The sequence below is a fragment of the Nelumbo lutea genome, chromosome 5, assembly GCF_056320005.1.
Source record: "Nelumbo lutea isolate HS-2025 chromosome 5, American lotus-T2T, whole genome shotgun sequence".
In the NCBI taxonomy this organism is placed as follows: domain Eukaryota; kingdom Viridiplantae; phylum Streptophyta; class Magnoliopsida; order Proteales; family Nelumbonaceae; genus Nelumbo; species Nelumbo lutea.
Window position 1 is genome coordinate 7,613,636 of NC_142688.1, and position 18,517 is coordinate 7,632,152.

The 18,517-nt window shown below is 41.2% G+C and overlaps 1 protein-coding gene across 1 annotated transcript; it reads right to left on the reverse strand.

Moving 5' to 3' along the window:
• Window positions 1-3,216: 3,216 nt before the first annotated feature.
• On the reverse strand, window positions 3,217-18,242 carry LOC148850122 (Radical SAM superfamily protein). The gene is made up of 8 exons (XM_088946590.1): window positions 17,833-18,242; window positions 17,582-17,744; window positions 16,804-16,914; window positions 16,407-16,541; window positions 14,608-14,712; window positions 7,522-7,691; window positions 7,325-7,424; window positions 3,217-3,675 (listed from the first exon to the last, which is right to left on the reverse strand). Exons 1-8 carry the CDS (start codon window positions 17,922-17,924, stop codon window positions 3,430-3,432), a joined length of 1,122 nt encoding a protein of 373 aa, XP_088802716.1. The 5' UTR covers window positions 17,925-18,242; the 3' UTR covers window positions 3,217-3,429.
• Between the last annotated feature and the right edge of the window lie 275 nt (window positions 18,243-18,517).

The window sequence follows — 18,517 nt, forward strand, 5'->3', positions numbered from 1 at the left end:
ACCCTCCAACCCAATCTAATATAAATTCATTACAGATGGATCAGGTCAAATCCAATCCAATAAATACTTTAGACCATTAAGTCTGGACTGGTCTGATTCCATGTGTCCAATCTGTCTAAATTGATTTCGGTTTGGATGGGGTCCAATCCAAAACCAGTCCATTGGCAGTCCTATAAGAGGACTTGTGGGCCTGTCACCAGTGAAAAAGAAAATGCTTGTTTTATGGATGCAGATTTTGATCTAACAGAAACAATTAAATCCTTCTTTTTATAAGAATACAAATACAAATATGTACAGTACAAATATATTCTTACCATTTCAAATAAACGGGAAAAACAAACCATGTTGCTTCCATGTTCCATCCCACTTTGACTCGACATCTAGAGGATGTGGAACTCAACCAAACAGAGTTGCCTAGATAAGCTTAGATGGACACAGTGAAATGCAAACGTGGAAGCAATTTATATCTTTTCACTTTGGTAGGGATGTTTGAGTAAATACGAAGCCCTCATGCTTATGTTTAAAGTTAAACTATTTTTCTTTTATGAGCTATGTGCAGAAGCTAAACCAGATTCAGGGATAGCTCTCTGTTTCCATTACCTCAAGTAGAATTTAACAACTACCCTAAGGCTGAGAGAGAGATAGAGAGATGGGAACATTATTAGAGCCTATTCCTTTTTTTTGTTCCCTGTTGGTAGCAAGTGGTTGTGATGGTAACATTATTAGAGAAGCCCAGAACCCAAGTTCTATCAATGATTTCTAAGGTCATATATAATCTCATAGTTGGCTTCAAAAAAAAAAAAAAAACAAAAAATTCCCAACCACAGTTGATGCCAAGTACACCCCCCCCCCCCCGGGTCTCCCTGAGACTGAACTAGCAACTGAGAATTGCTCACAAAATGGACCCTTTTTCCAAAAAATTGAGAAGGAACAAAACCTATCAGTGATGCATTCTTCAAAACTGATTCTCCTTTTCTCAAGCGGATCTCACATCAGCAAATGAGCCAAAAATGTTTTAAAACGAAAGCCATAGTGTGAGACCCATAGAGAGTGTAATAGGTTTTATCAGTTTCAAAAATGTTTAAAATTTGGTACTTTTAAATTGGGGAAATATTTACATTTCGATCTCAGAGATCATTAACAATTAAGATCATTCATTCGCGTTGCTGAATAGCTCATAAGTAGTTTTCAGAAATGAGAATAAAGCCTTATGATTCTTGGGATTGGATTGTTGTTGTCCAGTTATTTTGCTCCCATGGTACACAACACATGTTAAATTGCAACCACGAGTTCACGTCCTTGAACCAACAACAAAACAGGGATGGTTACAGTATAGACTGGATCATTACTTTAAGTTTAAACATTAACTCTAAGATTGAATTTATTTAGCCCAACCTACATGGTAGGACGATGAGAAGAAATTACAAGTTGGAAGTTGAACATATCTATTAGTGGCCCTAAAGCCTAGAGTGATCATTCCTAGACTGATCCGGCCCGTATAGGCCCACACTAGGCCCAGAAATTGTAGGCCAGACTTGGATTCAAGAAAGCCGGATGAGATAGTGTTTAAAAGCTAACTTGACCCCAAAGCAGACCCACATAAAGCTCAAGGCAACCATATGCTTCACAATGTGAGCTACACAATATGGGGCGTAGCTCGGCCCCAAGCATCACAAAAACAAATAGAACTTAAATCCCTAGGGATAAAGGAAAAACAAAAATTGATAATGATAAGAGGAAATGAAAGAACTTGGTTTGCCATCTAGTCCGCAGCTTGATTGGCTTCTTTAAAAACGTGGTGACTCCACATTCCAATGCTCCAGCCAGCTTCAAACACTCTTCAACAATGGTCTTCAATCTCCACGGGCAGTTCACTTTGTTCTTTAAGCACGAAATCACTAGAAGAGAACCTCCCTCAATGAAAGTGGGGAGACCCCTATAGTTAAAAGCATTGTCATAGGCCTCCCACGTTAATTGAGAAATTCCCGATAAAATAAGATTTGGTCTCTAGAACATTCTCCCATTAATTTCTTGCAATGCAGCCAATCGTACAATCACCTTTATCATCTCTAGACGCATCAAAAATTATTTTGATAGAGCCCCCATTTTGGTGTTTTTCATTTAATAGGCTTCCATTCTTTAGTCTGTTTAGGGCGGGAGTTAGAAATATTCTCAACATTGTAATTAACATATAGAGACAAAGCTCTATCTATAATGACCGAAGGGTGGCAACTGGCAACAACGATTATGGAAGGTCTTCCAATGTTGGTGCACGAGTACACGTGAATTAAGGCTGAACAATAAAAGAAAGAAATAAAAACAAATGTAGGTCTCCCTAGGAATATGAAATTTCTAGCAGGTTGCCAGATCCACTGGATGGGCGAATACCCAATTAGGTCATGCAATTGCCCCTTTTACTTGAGGGAAAGGGAAAAGGATAAAGAAAACAACGAGTGCTTCTTCACATGGTGTGTCTGTCGTGTTTGTTCTATGCTACTAGTGTTCCCATTTTTCACATGGCGAAAATTGACCTTCAAAGATTAATTTCAAAAAAAAAAAAAAAGAACATAACACATGCAAATATCAAGCAGAACAGCAGAAATTCGTTATTTTAGTTCTTTGGGTTTTGGTTTGACTGGGTCACCATTTTCTTGGGCCAGGCCTAAGCCAAATTCTCAACCTCAAGGTTAAAATTGGGCTGTCCTACTCTATGACAGAAGCTCCGCCCAAAGTCTATCATACTGCGATGGGCTGGGCCCCCAAGTCTGGCGTTGACACGAAAGTTTCGCAAGACTTCTTTGCTGACTCGAACAATGTCGAGACGGTGCATTACCCTTATTTTATATGCGCTATAGACAATGGAGCCATGGAGGGAACTTTGGCATTTCAAACTTTGACTTACAGTTTGCCTTTTCATGGGTCCTACCGTTAACGTACAATAAAGGGGACGCACCTTTGGTATTGTTTCCTAGTGTCAAGGTATACATCTCCACTCTCCAGGGCTTAGCTGCTCACTCAGGCCCTTCTAAGTTCCAAGGCAACTTCTTCCTTGCAGCCTGAAGCGTGAAGCCTTTGCTGTTCTACGGGGCTTGGATTTAGTTCGAAGAGCTGGCTTTTCATCAGTGCTTGTGGAGACTGACTGTTTGGGCTTTGTTCAGGCTAGCCAAGCCAATGCGTTAATGATAAAGTAGCATTGCTTGCGCTTGCGCAGAGGGCTAGTCGAGTAATCTCTCTGTTGTACCAATCTTCTTCTGGTTCATCAATATAATTCACTCTTTACCAAAAAAGAAAGAAAAGGAATATATCCCCAGAAAACAAAAATTACATTTGATCAAACTTCAATGCCAGAAAAACCTTACAGATTTGTGGATCACATATGAAACCTGACCTCAATGCCAGAAACGGAAAGAGAATACCAAAGGATTGACTCTATCCAGCACAAAGATCTTCGATGTCGGTTGTGAGACCTGAGCTTCTAATCAATTCCTTATCTGGGAGATTCACCACCAGTTGACCACATGCACCGCTTATATCTTGACCCATTTGTTTACGAATCGTTGTCCTGATGCCATACGTACCTCTAAGGATCTTCTGGAAGCTTTTAACAGCTTGTTCATTGCTACTTTTGAAAGGACTCAAACTACCAATTGGATTGAAAGGTATCAAGTTTACAACCTGCTTCCATTGTCAAACATTGAAGGTTGAGCACACATACAGAGGTGTTACCAAGGATTGGTAACAATAGGTCCAAAAATGTCATCAAGTATTATATTACTAAACAATTTGATATTATTGTTGTAAGCAATGACTAGAGAACCGGACCGGGAATAAAACCGGAAAAGGGAAAAGTTCATGGATCAGAGGTTCACTGCAGTCAAGGCTCAAGCCAGAGGTAGAACCGTGATGACATGGCATATGCATATATATATATATATATATATATATATATATATATATATATATATATTTGTAGGTCATACAAATACTACATATAATATATTTTACAAATATCATTACACATACAGATAGATGGCTAGTTTTTAAGTTTTTAAAATAAATGATCAAGGTTGTTATGGACACACCGCCCGGCAGCGCACTGCAGTGCAGCCATAGGCAGCAGCATGCACGGCGGGCCACACAGCAGCACGCACCGCCCGGCAGAGCCGCATGCACCGCCTGGCAGCGCGCACCGCACGCATCGCCTGGCAGCGCGCAGCACGCACTGCACGGCAGCAGCACTGCAAAACGCGCGCACCGCCCGGCAGCAGCAGTAGGGCGGGGCCCACATGACAGCTCATCAGGGTGGGTCCACACTTATCTTACCACATCAGCTCTGCTCACCAACTCGCCGCCAACTTCACCATTCCTTATCCCTTATCCCTGATCCTTTATCCTTATCTTATCTTCTCTTCTTAAGTAAGAGTTGTGTTACCATTAGGAGTAGGTAATTAGGAGTTTGAGTTTGAGTTGGATTACCCTAGCCTAGCCGAATCCAACAAGGAATTTCCTTCAGTAATCTCCTATTTAAGGAGCTACAAGTTGAAGTAAAGACACTCAGTTTTCCAGTCAAGAGAAGAGTGAGGAGAGTTCGAGTGGTCTCTTGGACAAATCACCCATTCGGTTTTCCACAATAGGTTATGCACGCAAGGGAAGGCGCAAGGGAAAGCAGGGCTTTCTCCCCGTGGACCGACCCGTAACGAGATCCTACGCCCGGGCCCATAACATTCTGGTATCAGAGCCAAACGTCATGGGCGATGTTGAGCAGCTATCATCCAAGGTTCCCGAACAGGAACATAGTCTAGCAGAAACCATCATGGAGGTTCGTGAAGTCAAGGAAGATGTCCGGGAGCTGCGACGCCTGCTGGAAGCATTCCTCTCCAACAAAGAAAGGAGTTCTGAGGGAATCGCCAACACAAACAGTCGCCATCTGGACTGGGCAGAGGCATCCAACGAACAACAGATCGCTGGCCCGACAGCCGCAGTTATTCCCAAGTATAGCCGTTTGGAGTTTCCCTCATACAGTAGTAGCGGTGACCCTCTGGGATGGCTGTACCGCTATGAGCAATTCTTCCGTAATCAGCGCACGAAGGAGAAGGACAAGGTCAGCCTGGCCGCGTTCCACCTGACCGAAGAAGCGCAGCTGGTTCTATCGAGTGGAGCAGGAGGAACCAGGTCTTAGTTGGGATAAGTTCAAGTCATACTGCCTCCTTCGGTTCGGACCCCCATTAACAAGCAACCCCTTGGGGGAACTCATTAACCTCAAGCAGATCGGGACCGTAGCAGAGTATCAGCGACAGTTCTAGACCCTTCTCGCCGGGGCCTCTTCAGTACGCCCAGACCAACAGGTGGATATGTTCACAGCCGGTCTATCCGAACCCCTGAGAGTTGATGTAGAGATGCAGAGCCCGCCTAACCTGGTCATGGCAATGAATTTAGCCCGAGTCTTCGAGCACAAACTGCAGATCAGCCGAGGGTCGTCCAGCATGGGATGCTTAGCAACGGCTTGGACAAACCAGAAGCCTACTAGAGGAGGGCTTGCTCTAGCAGCCAACAGAGAACCACTCGGAATGACTCCATATCCAGCAGCCAGCCCAGAACGGAAGCCAGAGACGAGCACCAATTCAAGATCAGCATCAACCAGTGTAGGGAGCAGCATCGGTACACCCCCTATTAAGCACTTGTCCAGGGCTGAGATGGCAGAACGCAGGGCAAGGGGGCAATGTTTTAATTGCGATAAACTCTACTCAGTAGGGCACAAGTGCAAGAGACTTTTCTGCCTCCTGGTGAAACAAGAGGAAGATGAGGATGAACCCCCTCCAATGGGAACCCGATCCAGGAGGGCAAAGCCATTCCACCTATCCAGGATTCCTTTGACAGTGTTTTCGACACCCAATTCGAGCTTGAGGACAAGCTCGTAGTCAAGGAGGGGTGTGATGTTATGGACACACCACCCGACAGCACACTACGGCGCAGCATAGGCAGCAGCACGCACAGCGGGCCACACAGCAGCACGCACCGCCCGGCAACGCCGCACAGCAGCCTGGCAGCGCGCCGCACGCACCGTCCGGCAGCGCACAGCATGCACCGCCCGGCAGCGCGCAACACGCACTGCCCGGCAGCGCACAGCATGCACCGCCCGGTAGCGCGCAACACGCACTGCCCGGCAGCGCGTAGCACTAGGCAGCAGCACGCATCGCACGGCAACAACACTAGACAGCAGCACGCACCTCACGATAGCAGCACTGCGAGACGCGCGCACCGCCCGGCAACAGCAGTAGGGCGGGGCCCACACGACAGCTCATCAGGGTGGGTCCACACTTATCTTACCACATCAGCTCTGCTCACCAACTCGTCGCCAGCTTCACCATTCCTTATCGCTTATCCCTTATCCTTATCTTATCTTATCTTCTTAAGTAAGAGTTGTGTTACCATTAGGAGTAGGTAATTAGGAGTTTGAGTTTGAGTTGGATTACCCTAGCCTAGCCGAATCCAACAAGGAATTTCCTTTTGTAATCTCCTATTTAAGGAGCTACGAGTTGAAGTAAAGACATTCAGTTTTCCAGTCAAGAGAAGAGTGAGGAGAGTTCGGGTGGTCTCTTGGACAAATCACCCATTCGGTTTTCCACAATAGGTTATGCACGAAAGGGAAGGCACAAGGGAAAGCAGGGCTTTCTCCCCATTGACTGAACCGTGACGAGATCCTACGCACGGGCTCATAACAAAGGTTAAGTCTCTTAACTCACATTTTCTTGAAAATAAGTGTATTAAAGCAAATATATACATTAAAGAGGCACAAATAAATAAAATAAAGATATGGATTAATCGAATGAAGACAATACACATAAATAAGAGGTCTTTGGGTTCACGTCTTGTCATTACTATTTTGAAATTTCTACTCATGTTGTGACCTGGGTAGTTTCATAAAACCAGGATCGTTATACCCAATTTCCCAGTTAAACTGACTGGTCAGCTGGTTTTTCATGAATAACAGTTTTGGGGGTATGACCAAACCAGCCAAGGGCCTGAGTCACAGTCCAACTGGTTCAACCTGTTGGGCAAGTCCAGTTTTCTCCACAATGGTTGTAAGAGTGCCAACAATTTGGTGAAAGCATATAGCTACAGCAAAATTTGATTAGAAAAGGGAGATTCCAAATTTCCATAAACAGAAATTATGACGTCTTGAAAATTTTACTTAGTTTCCGCTTTATTGTTCTTGATTTTTACTTCTCTCTTTAAATAAACCATAAGGGCAGTTTTTCAGGTGATATAGCTTTTTCAAGAAACCAGTAGTCTGTCATTCATAAATTCAAGTTATGGAGCTCACCACTTGAAATGTCTCTAGCAATTTTCCAAGCTGGTGGGCATGCTTCTCTTCATCATTCACCCCATTCAGCATTATGTACTCGATAAATATTTTCTGTTGACTGAAAAATCAAAAAACAATAATCCTAAATTGTAGAATGTTGATAATACAGCAGAAAATTTTAAGGATCATAGAAGAAATGCATATCCAATTCTAACCTGTTTTTTTGATAGTTTTTTAATGTATCCATAAGTCTTTCAAGAGGAAAAGCACGAGCTGCAGGCATTATTTGGCAGCGGATATCTTGAACCGGTGCATGCAGTGACACAGCCAAGTTCACATTTGGTAGGTCAGAATGGAGTTTGTTGATGGCGTGAATGATCCCAACCTATCCAACATTAGAAGCAATTAGTGCACCAATTTGATGCATAGTGTATACATAATTAATCTATCACATCTATCATACTATCACAAATACAGACTCAAAATAAGTAAATTACAATCCATGATATAATTTTTTTCTGCACAAGAGGCAATAGCCCATCTTTGCATGGTTTGGTAAAAAGAGGAAAAAAGAAAAAAAAAATGAATAGCAGAGTTTGCATCTGAATGCAATTGAAACGTTCAAATATCCAAATGTTATAGCATCTAAAATTAGCCCATTTTATAAATTTATCTCTCTAAAACTGGAGAAGACAAAACAGCATGGCATAATGAAAAATGAAGTGAAGTTTAGCACCCCACAGGTTCCGTTGGGTTCCTACCCGTCACTAGGAACTCATAGTGGCCGTCATGTGTCCTAAATTACGTCTTGTGGACATCATCCGGGTGGACCCTTACTTGATGATAGTCGGATCTTAAATCCAATTTGGAGAAGATAGTGGCTGATCTGAGCTTGTCCAAAAGTTCTTTAATCAGTGGTATTGGGAATCTATCTTTCACATTAATCTTGTTTAATGCCATGTTGTCAATGCCAATGTTTTAAAACGCGGAGGTGTAGTTCAGAACGCAAGAGGCGTAAGCCTCCTTAAGATGAGGGGGGTTAGGAGGAAGAGGGGATCTCATTTTTTCTTTATTTTTAATAAAAATCTTTTATACTAAGAATAAAATTCTTTTAGTTGAAGGGGGGTGGTCTTGGGTGAGCGAGAGGTGTAGGCCTCATACACTTTTTCATGAGGCGTGCTAGAGCGTACGCCTCATGGCCTCATGCACATCTTATATAAAAAGATAGAAAAAAAAAGAAAAAGAAAAAGAAAAAAAGAAAGGAAAAGAAAAGAAAAGAAAAGAAGGGGAAGGGAAAGAAAAAGAAAGAGAAGAAAAAAAAAAGAGAAAAAAGAAAGGGACTTGAGCTGGTCAATGCAGAATCGCCAAGTACCATATTTTTTTCTTGACAAGCAACACTGGTGATGAATATGGACTTGAGATGGGTTGTATATGTTGCTTGTGTTAGATAGTTTTTGTATGCCCTTAGCTTCAATCAAAATGATGTACTTTATGAGTTTATTGTAAATGAATAAAAGTGCATATTTGATTCATGTTCCCTTGGTATGTTTCTGTGTAATACCCTTAAACTGGACACTTAATGAGACTCGTGTTAGTTTAGAATGTTCACAGCCAGTGAGTCGGTCTGGGGAGACCTATCCTGACAAGGCTGACACTGTGGTGCCACCAAGTCGGTTGGGGTGGCTTGTCTCAGCTACCGGGGTGAGACCCTAGGCACATACAGTGTAGGATTAATTGAATCTTTGAACTGGACCAGATTTCCAGTATTGCCCTGGACCTTGGAGATTGATGGGCAAAACTGAAAAATTACACCCGACCCCTAGACTCGATTATGATACTGCACTAGGTGTCGGATTGGGGTGTCTTTGATGTACCAATCAGTGAGATCCTTAGCGGGGGTCAAAACCTGGGTATGTTGGGACAGTCTGAGAATTCATCTGAGTGGGTGATCATAGTGACATGATCAACCCCTTTGTCGGACAAAGGTAATGATCAGGGATGCACTCTCACTAATGGAAACCAAGACTGTCGGCAATCGATTTCAATCATTGAGATTTGTTTTGCAAAGTATATTTTATATGAGATATAAAAGTATATAAATTATAGTTTCGAAATGATTTGCAAAAGGTTTTAATTCCCAGGATCCATACTTGAGAGAGTGCAACACTGTTCCTTGCAGCCGAGGGAGAGGTCCTCTCTTATCGGGCAGTGTATGACCATTATGGGCTGAGAGGTTAAGTGTAAGACCATTGAGGATAATACCTGATGGGCTAATCTTGCATCTACCCACAGTCCCTGGGTGTTACAAGGTGGATTGGCTCAGGGACCACTTAGGGTAAGTGTTGGGCCCATAGAGTCCATCTGATGGGTTTCAAGGGGTGCACTATCCATAACAGTGTATTCGACCAGGCCTTGTAACAAAGGTTGGGTTGAACCCATGTGGCTGATGTGTAGATCAATGTTTGGGTCCCACGCCATACAAGAAGCCCAACTGGGCAGTAGTTTGGAAGGCTAAATGAATACATAACCCTAAATGGGCCTTAAGCCCATTTCGAACTGGGCTAATTTGATTAGTCATTAAGGGGCGAATTCTGAGATAAGATCAGCTAATAGGATTGGGCCCACACCCTATCCACTCAGAGAGTCCAAGATCTAAATGAGATTTAGATCTGGAAACTTCCTAATTAGATTAGGAAATGGCTGATCTAATCTGCAGATAAGATAAGGATTATCCCTTATCTTAAAGAGACTTCTAATCCAGATATGATTTGGGTTAGCAACTCCTAATGGGATTAGGAACTGATCCCTTTAAGTCTATAAAAGGAAGAGGGGGCGGCAACCCTTAGAAACAACACAGAATCATCAGCAACAGATAGTCTTGTCTTCTGAGCTGAAATCACAGAAGAGAGAATTTTGCTCCCTACAAATACTCTCTATTCGCCTCCTTCCTGCAGCCGCCGCCTACAGCAGTTTGATCTCCATTCCTTGGGAGAAATCAAGATTGGATCTTGATTCCAATCTTTTGGAGAAAAGATTGGTGGGAGTTGTATTCACAAGCCATCCAAGTGATTCTTGAGAATGATCAAGTTCTTTTGGAAGAACACTGCTGATTCTACTCCACCCTGCACTGCGCCATCTTCAGTAGGAGCAGATTTTGGATCCTACCTTGGGCGTGAACACCTCCATTGAGAGATATTGTTTCTCTGTAACAGGTATCATCTCTCCCTACTCCTTTTGGTTTAGATCTGGTTCAGTTTATGGTTCAAGAATGATCATTGAAAATATGATTTTCTAAATAGGGAATTCGATTCCCAGTTGAAGGGAGAGAAAAATTTTTGAAATTCGCCCCTTTTATTCCGCAATCTTGGGCATCCATGTGATGAATTTCCTATCCCTTCAGCTTGGATATCAATTCAGCTACAATCTTCTCTATTTCTTTTCTTTTTTTTTTTTTGGAGAGAGTTTAGATACCAGTAGGTTCTTATGTTTGTAGGTGGGGCACCTAGTGCAAATGGAATGCTGTGATCACTTTGTCTTGACGGTGGCAGCCCTTGGGCCCTTGGGCCCTTGGGGTTCTTTGAATACATCCTCAAATTTTGTCAAGAGCCATTGAAGCTCCATTGGTGTCTCTTGTGTTTGACCCTGATTCAATTCTGTCAGCTTGGGACTGTATGCACCTAGGCCTATATTCATCAAAAGATGGTGTCCTTGCTGTCTGCAACACTTACTCATGGAATGGAGACTTTGATTCTGGGTTGTTGTGGGTCTTACACCTTGGAGATGGCAATCCATACCATCTACAAAGAAAGCCATTGCCATGCAATCCCAATCACACAACACGGGGCCTAGCTGGGTGAGCCAATGGATGCCAAGCTCAAGCACAATGTCTGCTCCTGAGAACAGCAGAGGGTGCAGGTCGGCCTGAAGAAAATAACCCTGTACCTTCATGATGACATTTTTGCATAGGCCCGAATAGGAAGATTATGATCGTTGGCGACCCAGACATTGAAGGGTTGGGTCTAATATACAGTTAAGCCTAACTGCTTGGACAAAATCTCAGAAATGAAGTTTAACATGCTGTCGCTATCTATCAATACAGATACAAGCTTAGCCAGCACTAAACCTTCAACCCTCATTGTTCTTGGGGAGCTGGAGCTGCTCAAGGCATGTAGAGAGATCTCCAATGTGTCTTGGCTATTCTCCTCCCCGTTGCTAGAGTTTGCAAGATCCTCAGGTGCTTCGGGTTCATCGGAAATTGAAGAAGAGGTCGCACTCTCAGAGATTCTGCATTTCAGCCCATGGAAGCCTTTTGTAGGGGACTAAGGCTTGTGAGGGCATGCCATGCCCTAGAGCTGGTGATATCATGGGTCTGGATTGAATTAGTTCAATCCTAGGTGGATTCTTGATTATAGGGGTAGACTGTGATGATCGTCCTATCTTCTTCCACTGATTTAATTTTTCTTCTTACAGTTGTGCGAGTCCTACAGCAGCCATAACAGGAAGGGCTGCATGATCTTCACCTCAACTTTGATGTCTTCGCGCAGGCCACTGATGAAGCTCTCAAGTAGTGTGGTTTCCAGCCAGCCTTGTACACGATTTGCTAGCTTCTCAAACTCCTGCTAGTATTCTCGGACAATTCCCCTTTTGTCGTATTTTGGACAGGGCCTTGTCGTGATTTTCGAACCCTGTTGGTCCAAATCTCACGCACAAAGCCTCGGTGATGTCTGCACGGGAAACTTGAGGATGTGAGCGCCAAAACCATTAAAACCAGACAACGGCTTCGCCTTCTAAGTGGAACAAAGCCATAAGAACGCATTGGTTGTTTGGTGTCTCGTGCAACTCAAAATAGCGTTTGGCCTTGAAAATCCAAGGGATTGGATCATTGCTGGCGTACCTTGGGAAATCCAATTTTCCTGGTCAAGTGCTGGTCTGTCTGTGTTCTCGACTGGTAACTTCCTAATTGCCTTCCAAGTGGTTGTCGGTGGCGCTCCCCTATTTGAGCCAATATGGCATTCAGTGATTCCTTGATGTTTTGAAGGTTAGTGGTAACCTTGTGCAGGCCAATCTCCATTTGATAGACCTTGTCTTCCATGGTGGAGCGTGTGCTTGGCATTATTAGATCTGATACCAACTGTTGGGTTTCTGGACAACACAGACACCGATTCGAGATAGTGTAATCTCCTAGAGAAGGAAGAGAGAATAGAGAGAATTCTGGGTTGAATCAAGGTGTGCTTCTTGTAGCTTTGCCTTTTATCTATAGATGTACAAGTTGGTAGTTGTAACAACTCAAGAATTCAAGAATCAAGATTACCACTTGTCTCTTGCATAGCTGGGTCTTGCTTAGCTGGATGTTGCATAACTGGTTTTATTCCACATGCTGTTTTCCTCGAGTAAACTTGTTTGATAACTGGTTTACTGACTTCCTTTTGTTCCTGGTTTCTAACAGGCTTGCAAGCCACTGTCGTTAGCTCCCCAATGCAAAGGGAAACATTGGTGTGTTGTTGGATTGAAGTGTTTTATTTCTGTTGTTAGATTGCTGTCAGCCTAGATTGTTGTCAGCATGTTCTTTTCTTTTATTTAAGTTTGTATTTTTAGGGTGGACTGCCAGGGACCTACTTGTAATTTCTTTTTTTATTTGTTATATCATATTATTATAAGAGAGAAGCTGGGCGCCGCCAGCCTAACTTTTTGACTCACACATCTTTCTTCCCCTTCTCTTCTCCTCTCTTATCTCATCTCTCTTCTATCTCTCTATTCTTGTGAGAAAACATGGTGAAAAGAAACATTTCACTTTTGGGTAGGAAGATAAAATAGCGAAAGTTGTGCCAAAAACAAAATTTCATATGGTTAAATTTTTTAGGGAAAAAGTCTGTTTTAAAAGTCTCTTAGCGTGTTTACAAAGTAGCCCTCTAAGCTGCTAAGAGGCCATTTAACAATTAAGTGATCTTTCTTAGAGGTTGCAGCAAATGAACTGGGATCTCTGAGAAGTCATTTTCTCAGACTTTATAGGTACATTCAATGGAAACAAATGCCACATTGGAGTTCCCCATGTAAGAAGTACCACTATCATTAAAAGCATTCTTTTTTTTTTTTTATAGGTTATCATTAAAAACATTTTCCCACTACAATTATGGATTTGTTCTCTTCAAGTTAAAATATCACACCATTAAAAATAGCAACTTAGTAGGAACACTCTATGGATGGAATCCCAAATTTAATCCTTCAAAAAATTAACAAAGATATAATAGTTCATGGCTCTTGTCCTTTTCAGGCTTTCTTACATTAAATTCAGAACTCACCGCCCTCTTTTTCCCTATCATAAAGACACTTGGAAGGGGTTAGCTTCAAATTAATTAACCCTTCCATGTTATCTAATACCCCCCCCCCCAAAAAAAAAAGAAATAAATAATATCTTAACAACTACAAAAAAAACCTTTTTTATGTGATTGATTTTCCACAAATCAGCAAAATTGACAGCTCAGAGAAAAAGATCATCTGCAAAATTATAAAAAGTAGGGAAATAGACTCCTTAAATTTTGTATTGTACTTATGAATAATGCTTTTTTAGTTGTATATGGTACAAGCACCACTTAGAAAAAGGCGCAAGATGCAACTTCTTCCAAAATAAAAAAAAGAAAGTGCAGATTACAACTGAGCCCAAAATAATTATTTCCTTGGCTAATGTATCAGCCATTACATTAGCTGGCCTCCCAACCCAAGGAATGGTCAGTCATTTTTTTTATCAATTACTGCAAGTTCATTAATATTAAGAAATATGTGTACAGAAAATACAAAGACTGGGAGGTAAACTCTCTTATCTCCCCCCAAAATTATATTTTTACAGTTGCGCCAAGAATATATTTTCTCTTCCCACCCCTCGCTCACAGTCATACTCTCTGTTAACCATTTATATTTCTTAACTTCATCCCTATATCACCAAGCTACAGACTCCAGATCCTTCAGACAGCACACAACCAATTCTGAATCCCCTTCAATCATCAAATTACTGACATTCAATTCATTGGCAACTTTTATTCTATACTTGACTCATACGGTTCATTTATATTAGTAAATGAGAAAGGAAAAAAAAAGAAAAGAAAAGAAAACTAGGTGTGATTTCTTACACCAGAAAACCATCCCATGAATGGATCTGGTAAGTAGTACAAAATAGATTTAATTGCTCTAGCAGACAAAATACAGAGCCTCAAGTAAATCAAAATAGAAGATAATTGGTGTGGTTGAAACACTCTTATTTAAGGAAAGTGACAATGCATTAGGTGGTGACAGTTTTTAGTACCTACAGTTGATACTGTAATTTTCTTTGGTGACAGCTGAAATGGAAATCCTGTCATAGTCCGGATAGCTTCTACTACTGCAATGTAGTTATTCAACGGTTCGCCCATTCCCTGCCAACAAAATGGCAAAGTAAGATAAATGAGATTATACTAGGTGCTAAAACTTTTAAGGCAGTTACCAAGAGAAATGTATGTTTAGGATTGGGGATTGTTGAATATTGGGGTGCAACTCAGGTTTGCCCAAGCTAACATTTTACACTTCTTCGGGCTGGGCCCATTCAAATTTTGACAAAAGCCCAATGCAAGCCCACCCAAGTTGTATTCCTAGTTGAATAAATTCAAACAACTGAAATTCAACAGCCTAAATTAAATCTGAATCAAAAGATAATTTTAGAGGTAGGCACAATTATAAGAATTGACATAATGAAATAAAGAACAATTACGACCATGAGAGGGAAAATAGAATCATAGAAGTAGGGGAGCAAAAGTCTCAAACAGTAACACCTTTGCTTCTTAAATTTAACTTATACCATGCTTAAACCCAAAGCCTCATTGGAATTCACACCACTAAGATACCTATGGAGATGATAATGCCCTTCGAGAAAACCAGAATTAGAAATTTGGTACATCAGCATTCATAACCTTTGTAGTCCAACTAAAGCAAAAGAACAAGAAAAGATAAGGCTTTTCAATGTAAGACACATTATGACCAAGGATTATCTTGCACAGGCCAAGCCAACTGCATCACTAGCTAGTCAGTCAATATTCATATGATGTGGTCACCTAGGACAACTAAGCATTGACTAGTTGAGCACAAAATTGTTTTAAAGAATTATTGGAAAAAAAAAAACATAAAATAAAAGAAGGCAGTGGAGGAGTTATTTTAAGTGTACTTCCAACAGTGATCTGTTGGTATGGAGTTGCCACAAAGAAAGGGCACATGGAATAGTTAAGGTCGCATCCCCTCTTTGCATAACAAAGGTTGTTATTTCCTATCCTAGCCTATCCATCCTAGCTTTTTTTTCTTCTTCTTTTTATTTGCAAAACAAACTGTAAACTAAATGTTCAATATCACTCTTCTCTTGCATAATTGCGGTCTATATTAGCTTATTTATGAGATTGTATCATTATCTTAAATTTAGAACATATATTTTTTTTATCGACTGGCTGGCACCAACTAGTCATCGTATTGACGAGAGGCCAAAAGGCCCAAAACAATTAATATTGCTTCACTGCATTGGTAACACTGGGAACATAAAAAAAAAAAAAAAAAAAGAATAGATTTCATACCTCCTGCCTTTGCAGCAGAAGATATATGCACATTTCCACTGTATGCAAATCCATGTCTTTCCTAATACGAGTGACCTTCATAGGTATGACATGACATCAAAGTGATCCAAATAATCTTTTGCCCTTTCAGATAGGTAAACCAAAATGGTAACTTCTGTGTGAAGAAGTAACAATCATTGCTGAGTAACTGCTGAAAAGTTCAGTCACAACTCACAAGAAGGATAGCTTTCCTAATCAGTGCATCTATTGCTTAATTTTCAATATCTGGCCTATTCTTCTGGTAAAAAGTAAACTACTGCAAAATACATGTTTTTGTTATGGCTCTTAACTTTTCAGTAAATTCAAAAGTAGTGCCTCTTGTTCCAAATATAGAGCAAATTTCTTGAAACCAAATAAAGTGTCTAATATTTAAGGGTCTTTAAAGAATATGAAAACCAGTTTAGAATTTACATAACAAAACCTTGAAAAGAAAGAAATAAACAATAAGACATTTAAGGATGAAAAAAAGCACATACCATGAAAACAACATTGCGTATATGTGACAAACGACAGGCATGGACCAATTGTTCCACAATTTCTCCTGATGAAAGATTGCTTTTCAACCCCATGCTACCAGTTGCACAGAACTTACAACCCATTTTGCAACCCACCTACATAAGTAGAGGAGAAAAAGAAATAGAACCTACCAAATCTAGAACAAACTACAATTTGAAGTCTATAACTCACAAGTACAAAAGTAAAACAGTAAGTACATATGTTCAAGTAATGTTACAGTGAACTTGGGAATTCTTCGTGTAGACTTGATTTGCAATTAAATAGTGAAAATGTAAAGTGAGCTTTAAGACCGTCCCAATTGACTAAGTAATGCTTTCCAACCCTGGTGAAAAGTTATCATGTGGAAAGAGATAATACCTGGGATGATATGCACAGAGTTGATCTTAAGCCTCCAGGACGGGGTTTTCCACCATATGTTCCTAAACGTGTGTCATATCTCATAATAACAGCTTCAATAAAAGCTCCATTCTGGTAAATCATAGCAAAAACAACAACATTATCCATCAGTCATATATGAACTGGGGTTGGCGAATGTATCATATCTCGTGCAGTTATTTCATGCGATCAGGGCCACACTGCATGGGTCATGGTTTCATTGAAACAATTACTCGATCACTTCAAGAAAATTGCGTGCAATCCTACCAATCAAACTATTTGACTATTTTATGTAGCCTGTTTTGATCGATTTGATTCTCATTACGTAAATCTCGTAGTAAGAAAGAGATGCAAATAAAAGCATTCATACATTCACTCACCCCCCACCCCTTTTTGTGCGTGTGGAATTAGTGTGAAGTAGCTGAAATTTTCCACTTCATTCACCAGTCATTCCCAGATAAGGAATGCGTATGGTTCGTCATGGCCAGGAATTATGATTTCATTCTACAGCAATGAAACAAAAAACACTAGATATTCAAACCATTAGCAACAATACACACACGAGCGGGGGAAGGGGGAAGGAGGATTCAGTTCAACTAGAAACTGTCTCTCCATTTGATGTTCAGCTACACATGCAGAATAAAAATTAACGGTCCCTTCAGAATTATGCATAAGAGACGAATCAGTTTGGTGGAAAAGAAAACAGAAGAGAAACGATTCTGGAGAAGGTGCGTTAAAAAGGAAAGGAAATAAGGAATACCTGTAGCCTTATAAGAAGCTTAGTGGTAACGTTATCATTGGATTCGACGATAGAATTGATGGCCGAAGTGGAGGATCTGAACTTTGAACGAAGCAAAGGGTAAGCAGCTGACGGCAACGAAGGAACTTCATCCAATTCACGATTAGGGTTCTGAAGAACGTATCTGCGAAGCGAAACAAACAAGAGAAAATTATTTATCGTACTGAGAGAGGTAGGATGCAATATATCATTGTGGCAACGGAGGCTTGTACTTCCAAATGGGGGGTATAAACTGAGTGTCGATTCCCGCCTTCTCGAACTCGCTTCTGATAACTCCCTCGTCGAAAACGGACCGCAGAGCCATTATTCATCCCACTCTGCTGTCCAGTTTTCACTATGTAGCATTCGTTCTGAGTCCTCGACTGACGGCTTTTCTCCGATTCACTGTATTATAATACTGTTTTTCTTTTTTTTCTCCCAACCGAAAAAAGGGTTTATGAAACTCGACTTCCGCCGAGGCGGAAGAACTGACTGAGGCCCGAGGGCGAGCGCCGATAACAGGGGATAAACGTAGGGTACAACTTAGGCGGATTGGACCGGATTCGGACCTACAACCCAGGAGTTCTCCTTAACCCTAAAGGTTAGTAAAGCCAGACAAGTGAGTAGTGACGGGTCCGAATCTGAACTAAACCGATCTCATGCTAGAGTTTATGGGCTAGGTTCGGGCTTAGATGGATTAGTTGGGTTTGAAAGGATGTCATACGTCCTTACAAAAAAAAATGTCATATGTATATACAACGCATACATATAATAATCAGAAAAAGATGCCTTTAGATGGATTAGTTGGGCCTATTTAGTGCCTCTTTCTACGTGGTCTTTTGGTTGTTTACAAGTTGGGAATACCAATTTTTTGTCTATCCTCATTTAGCTTGCAGAATATCTAACAGCTAAAAGATG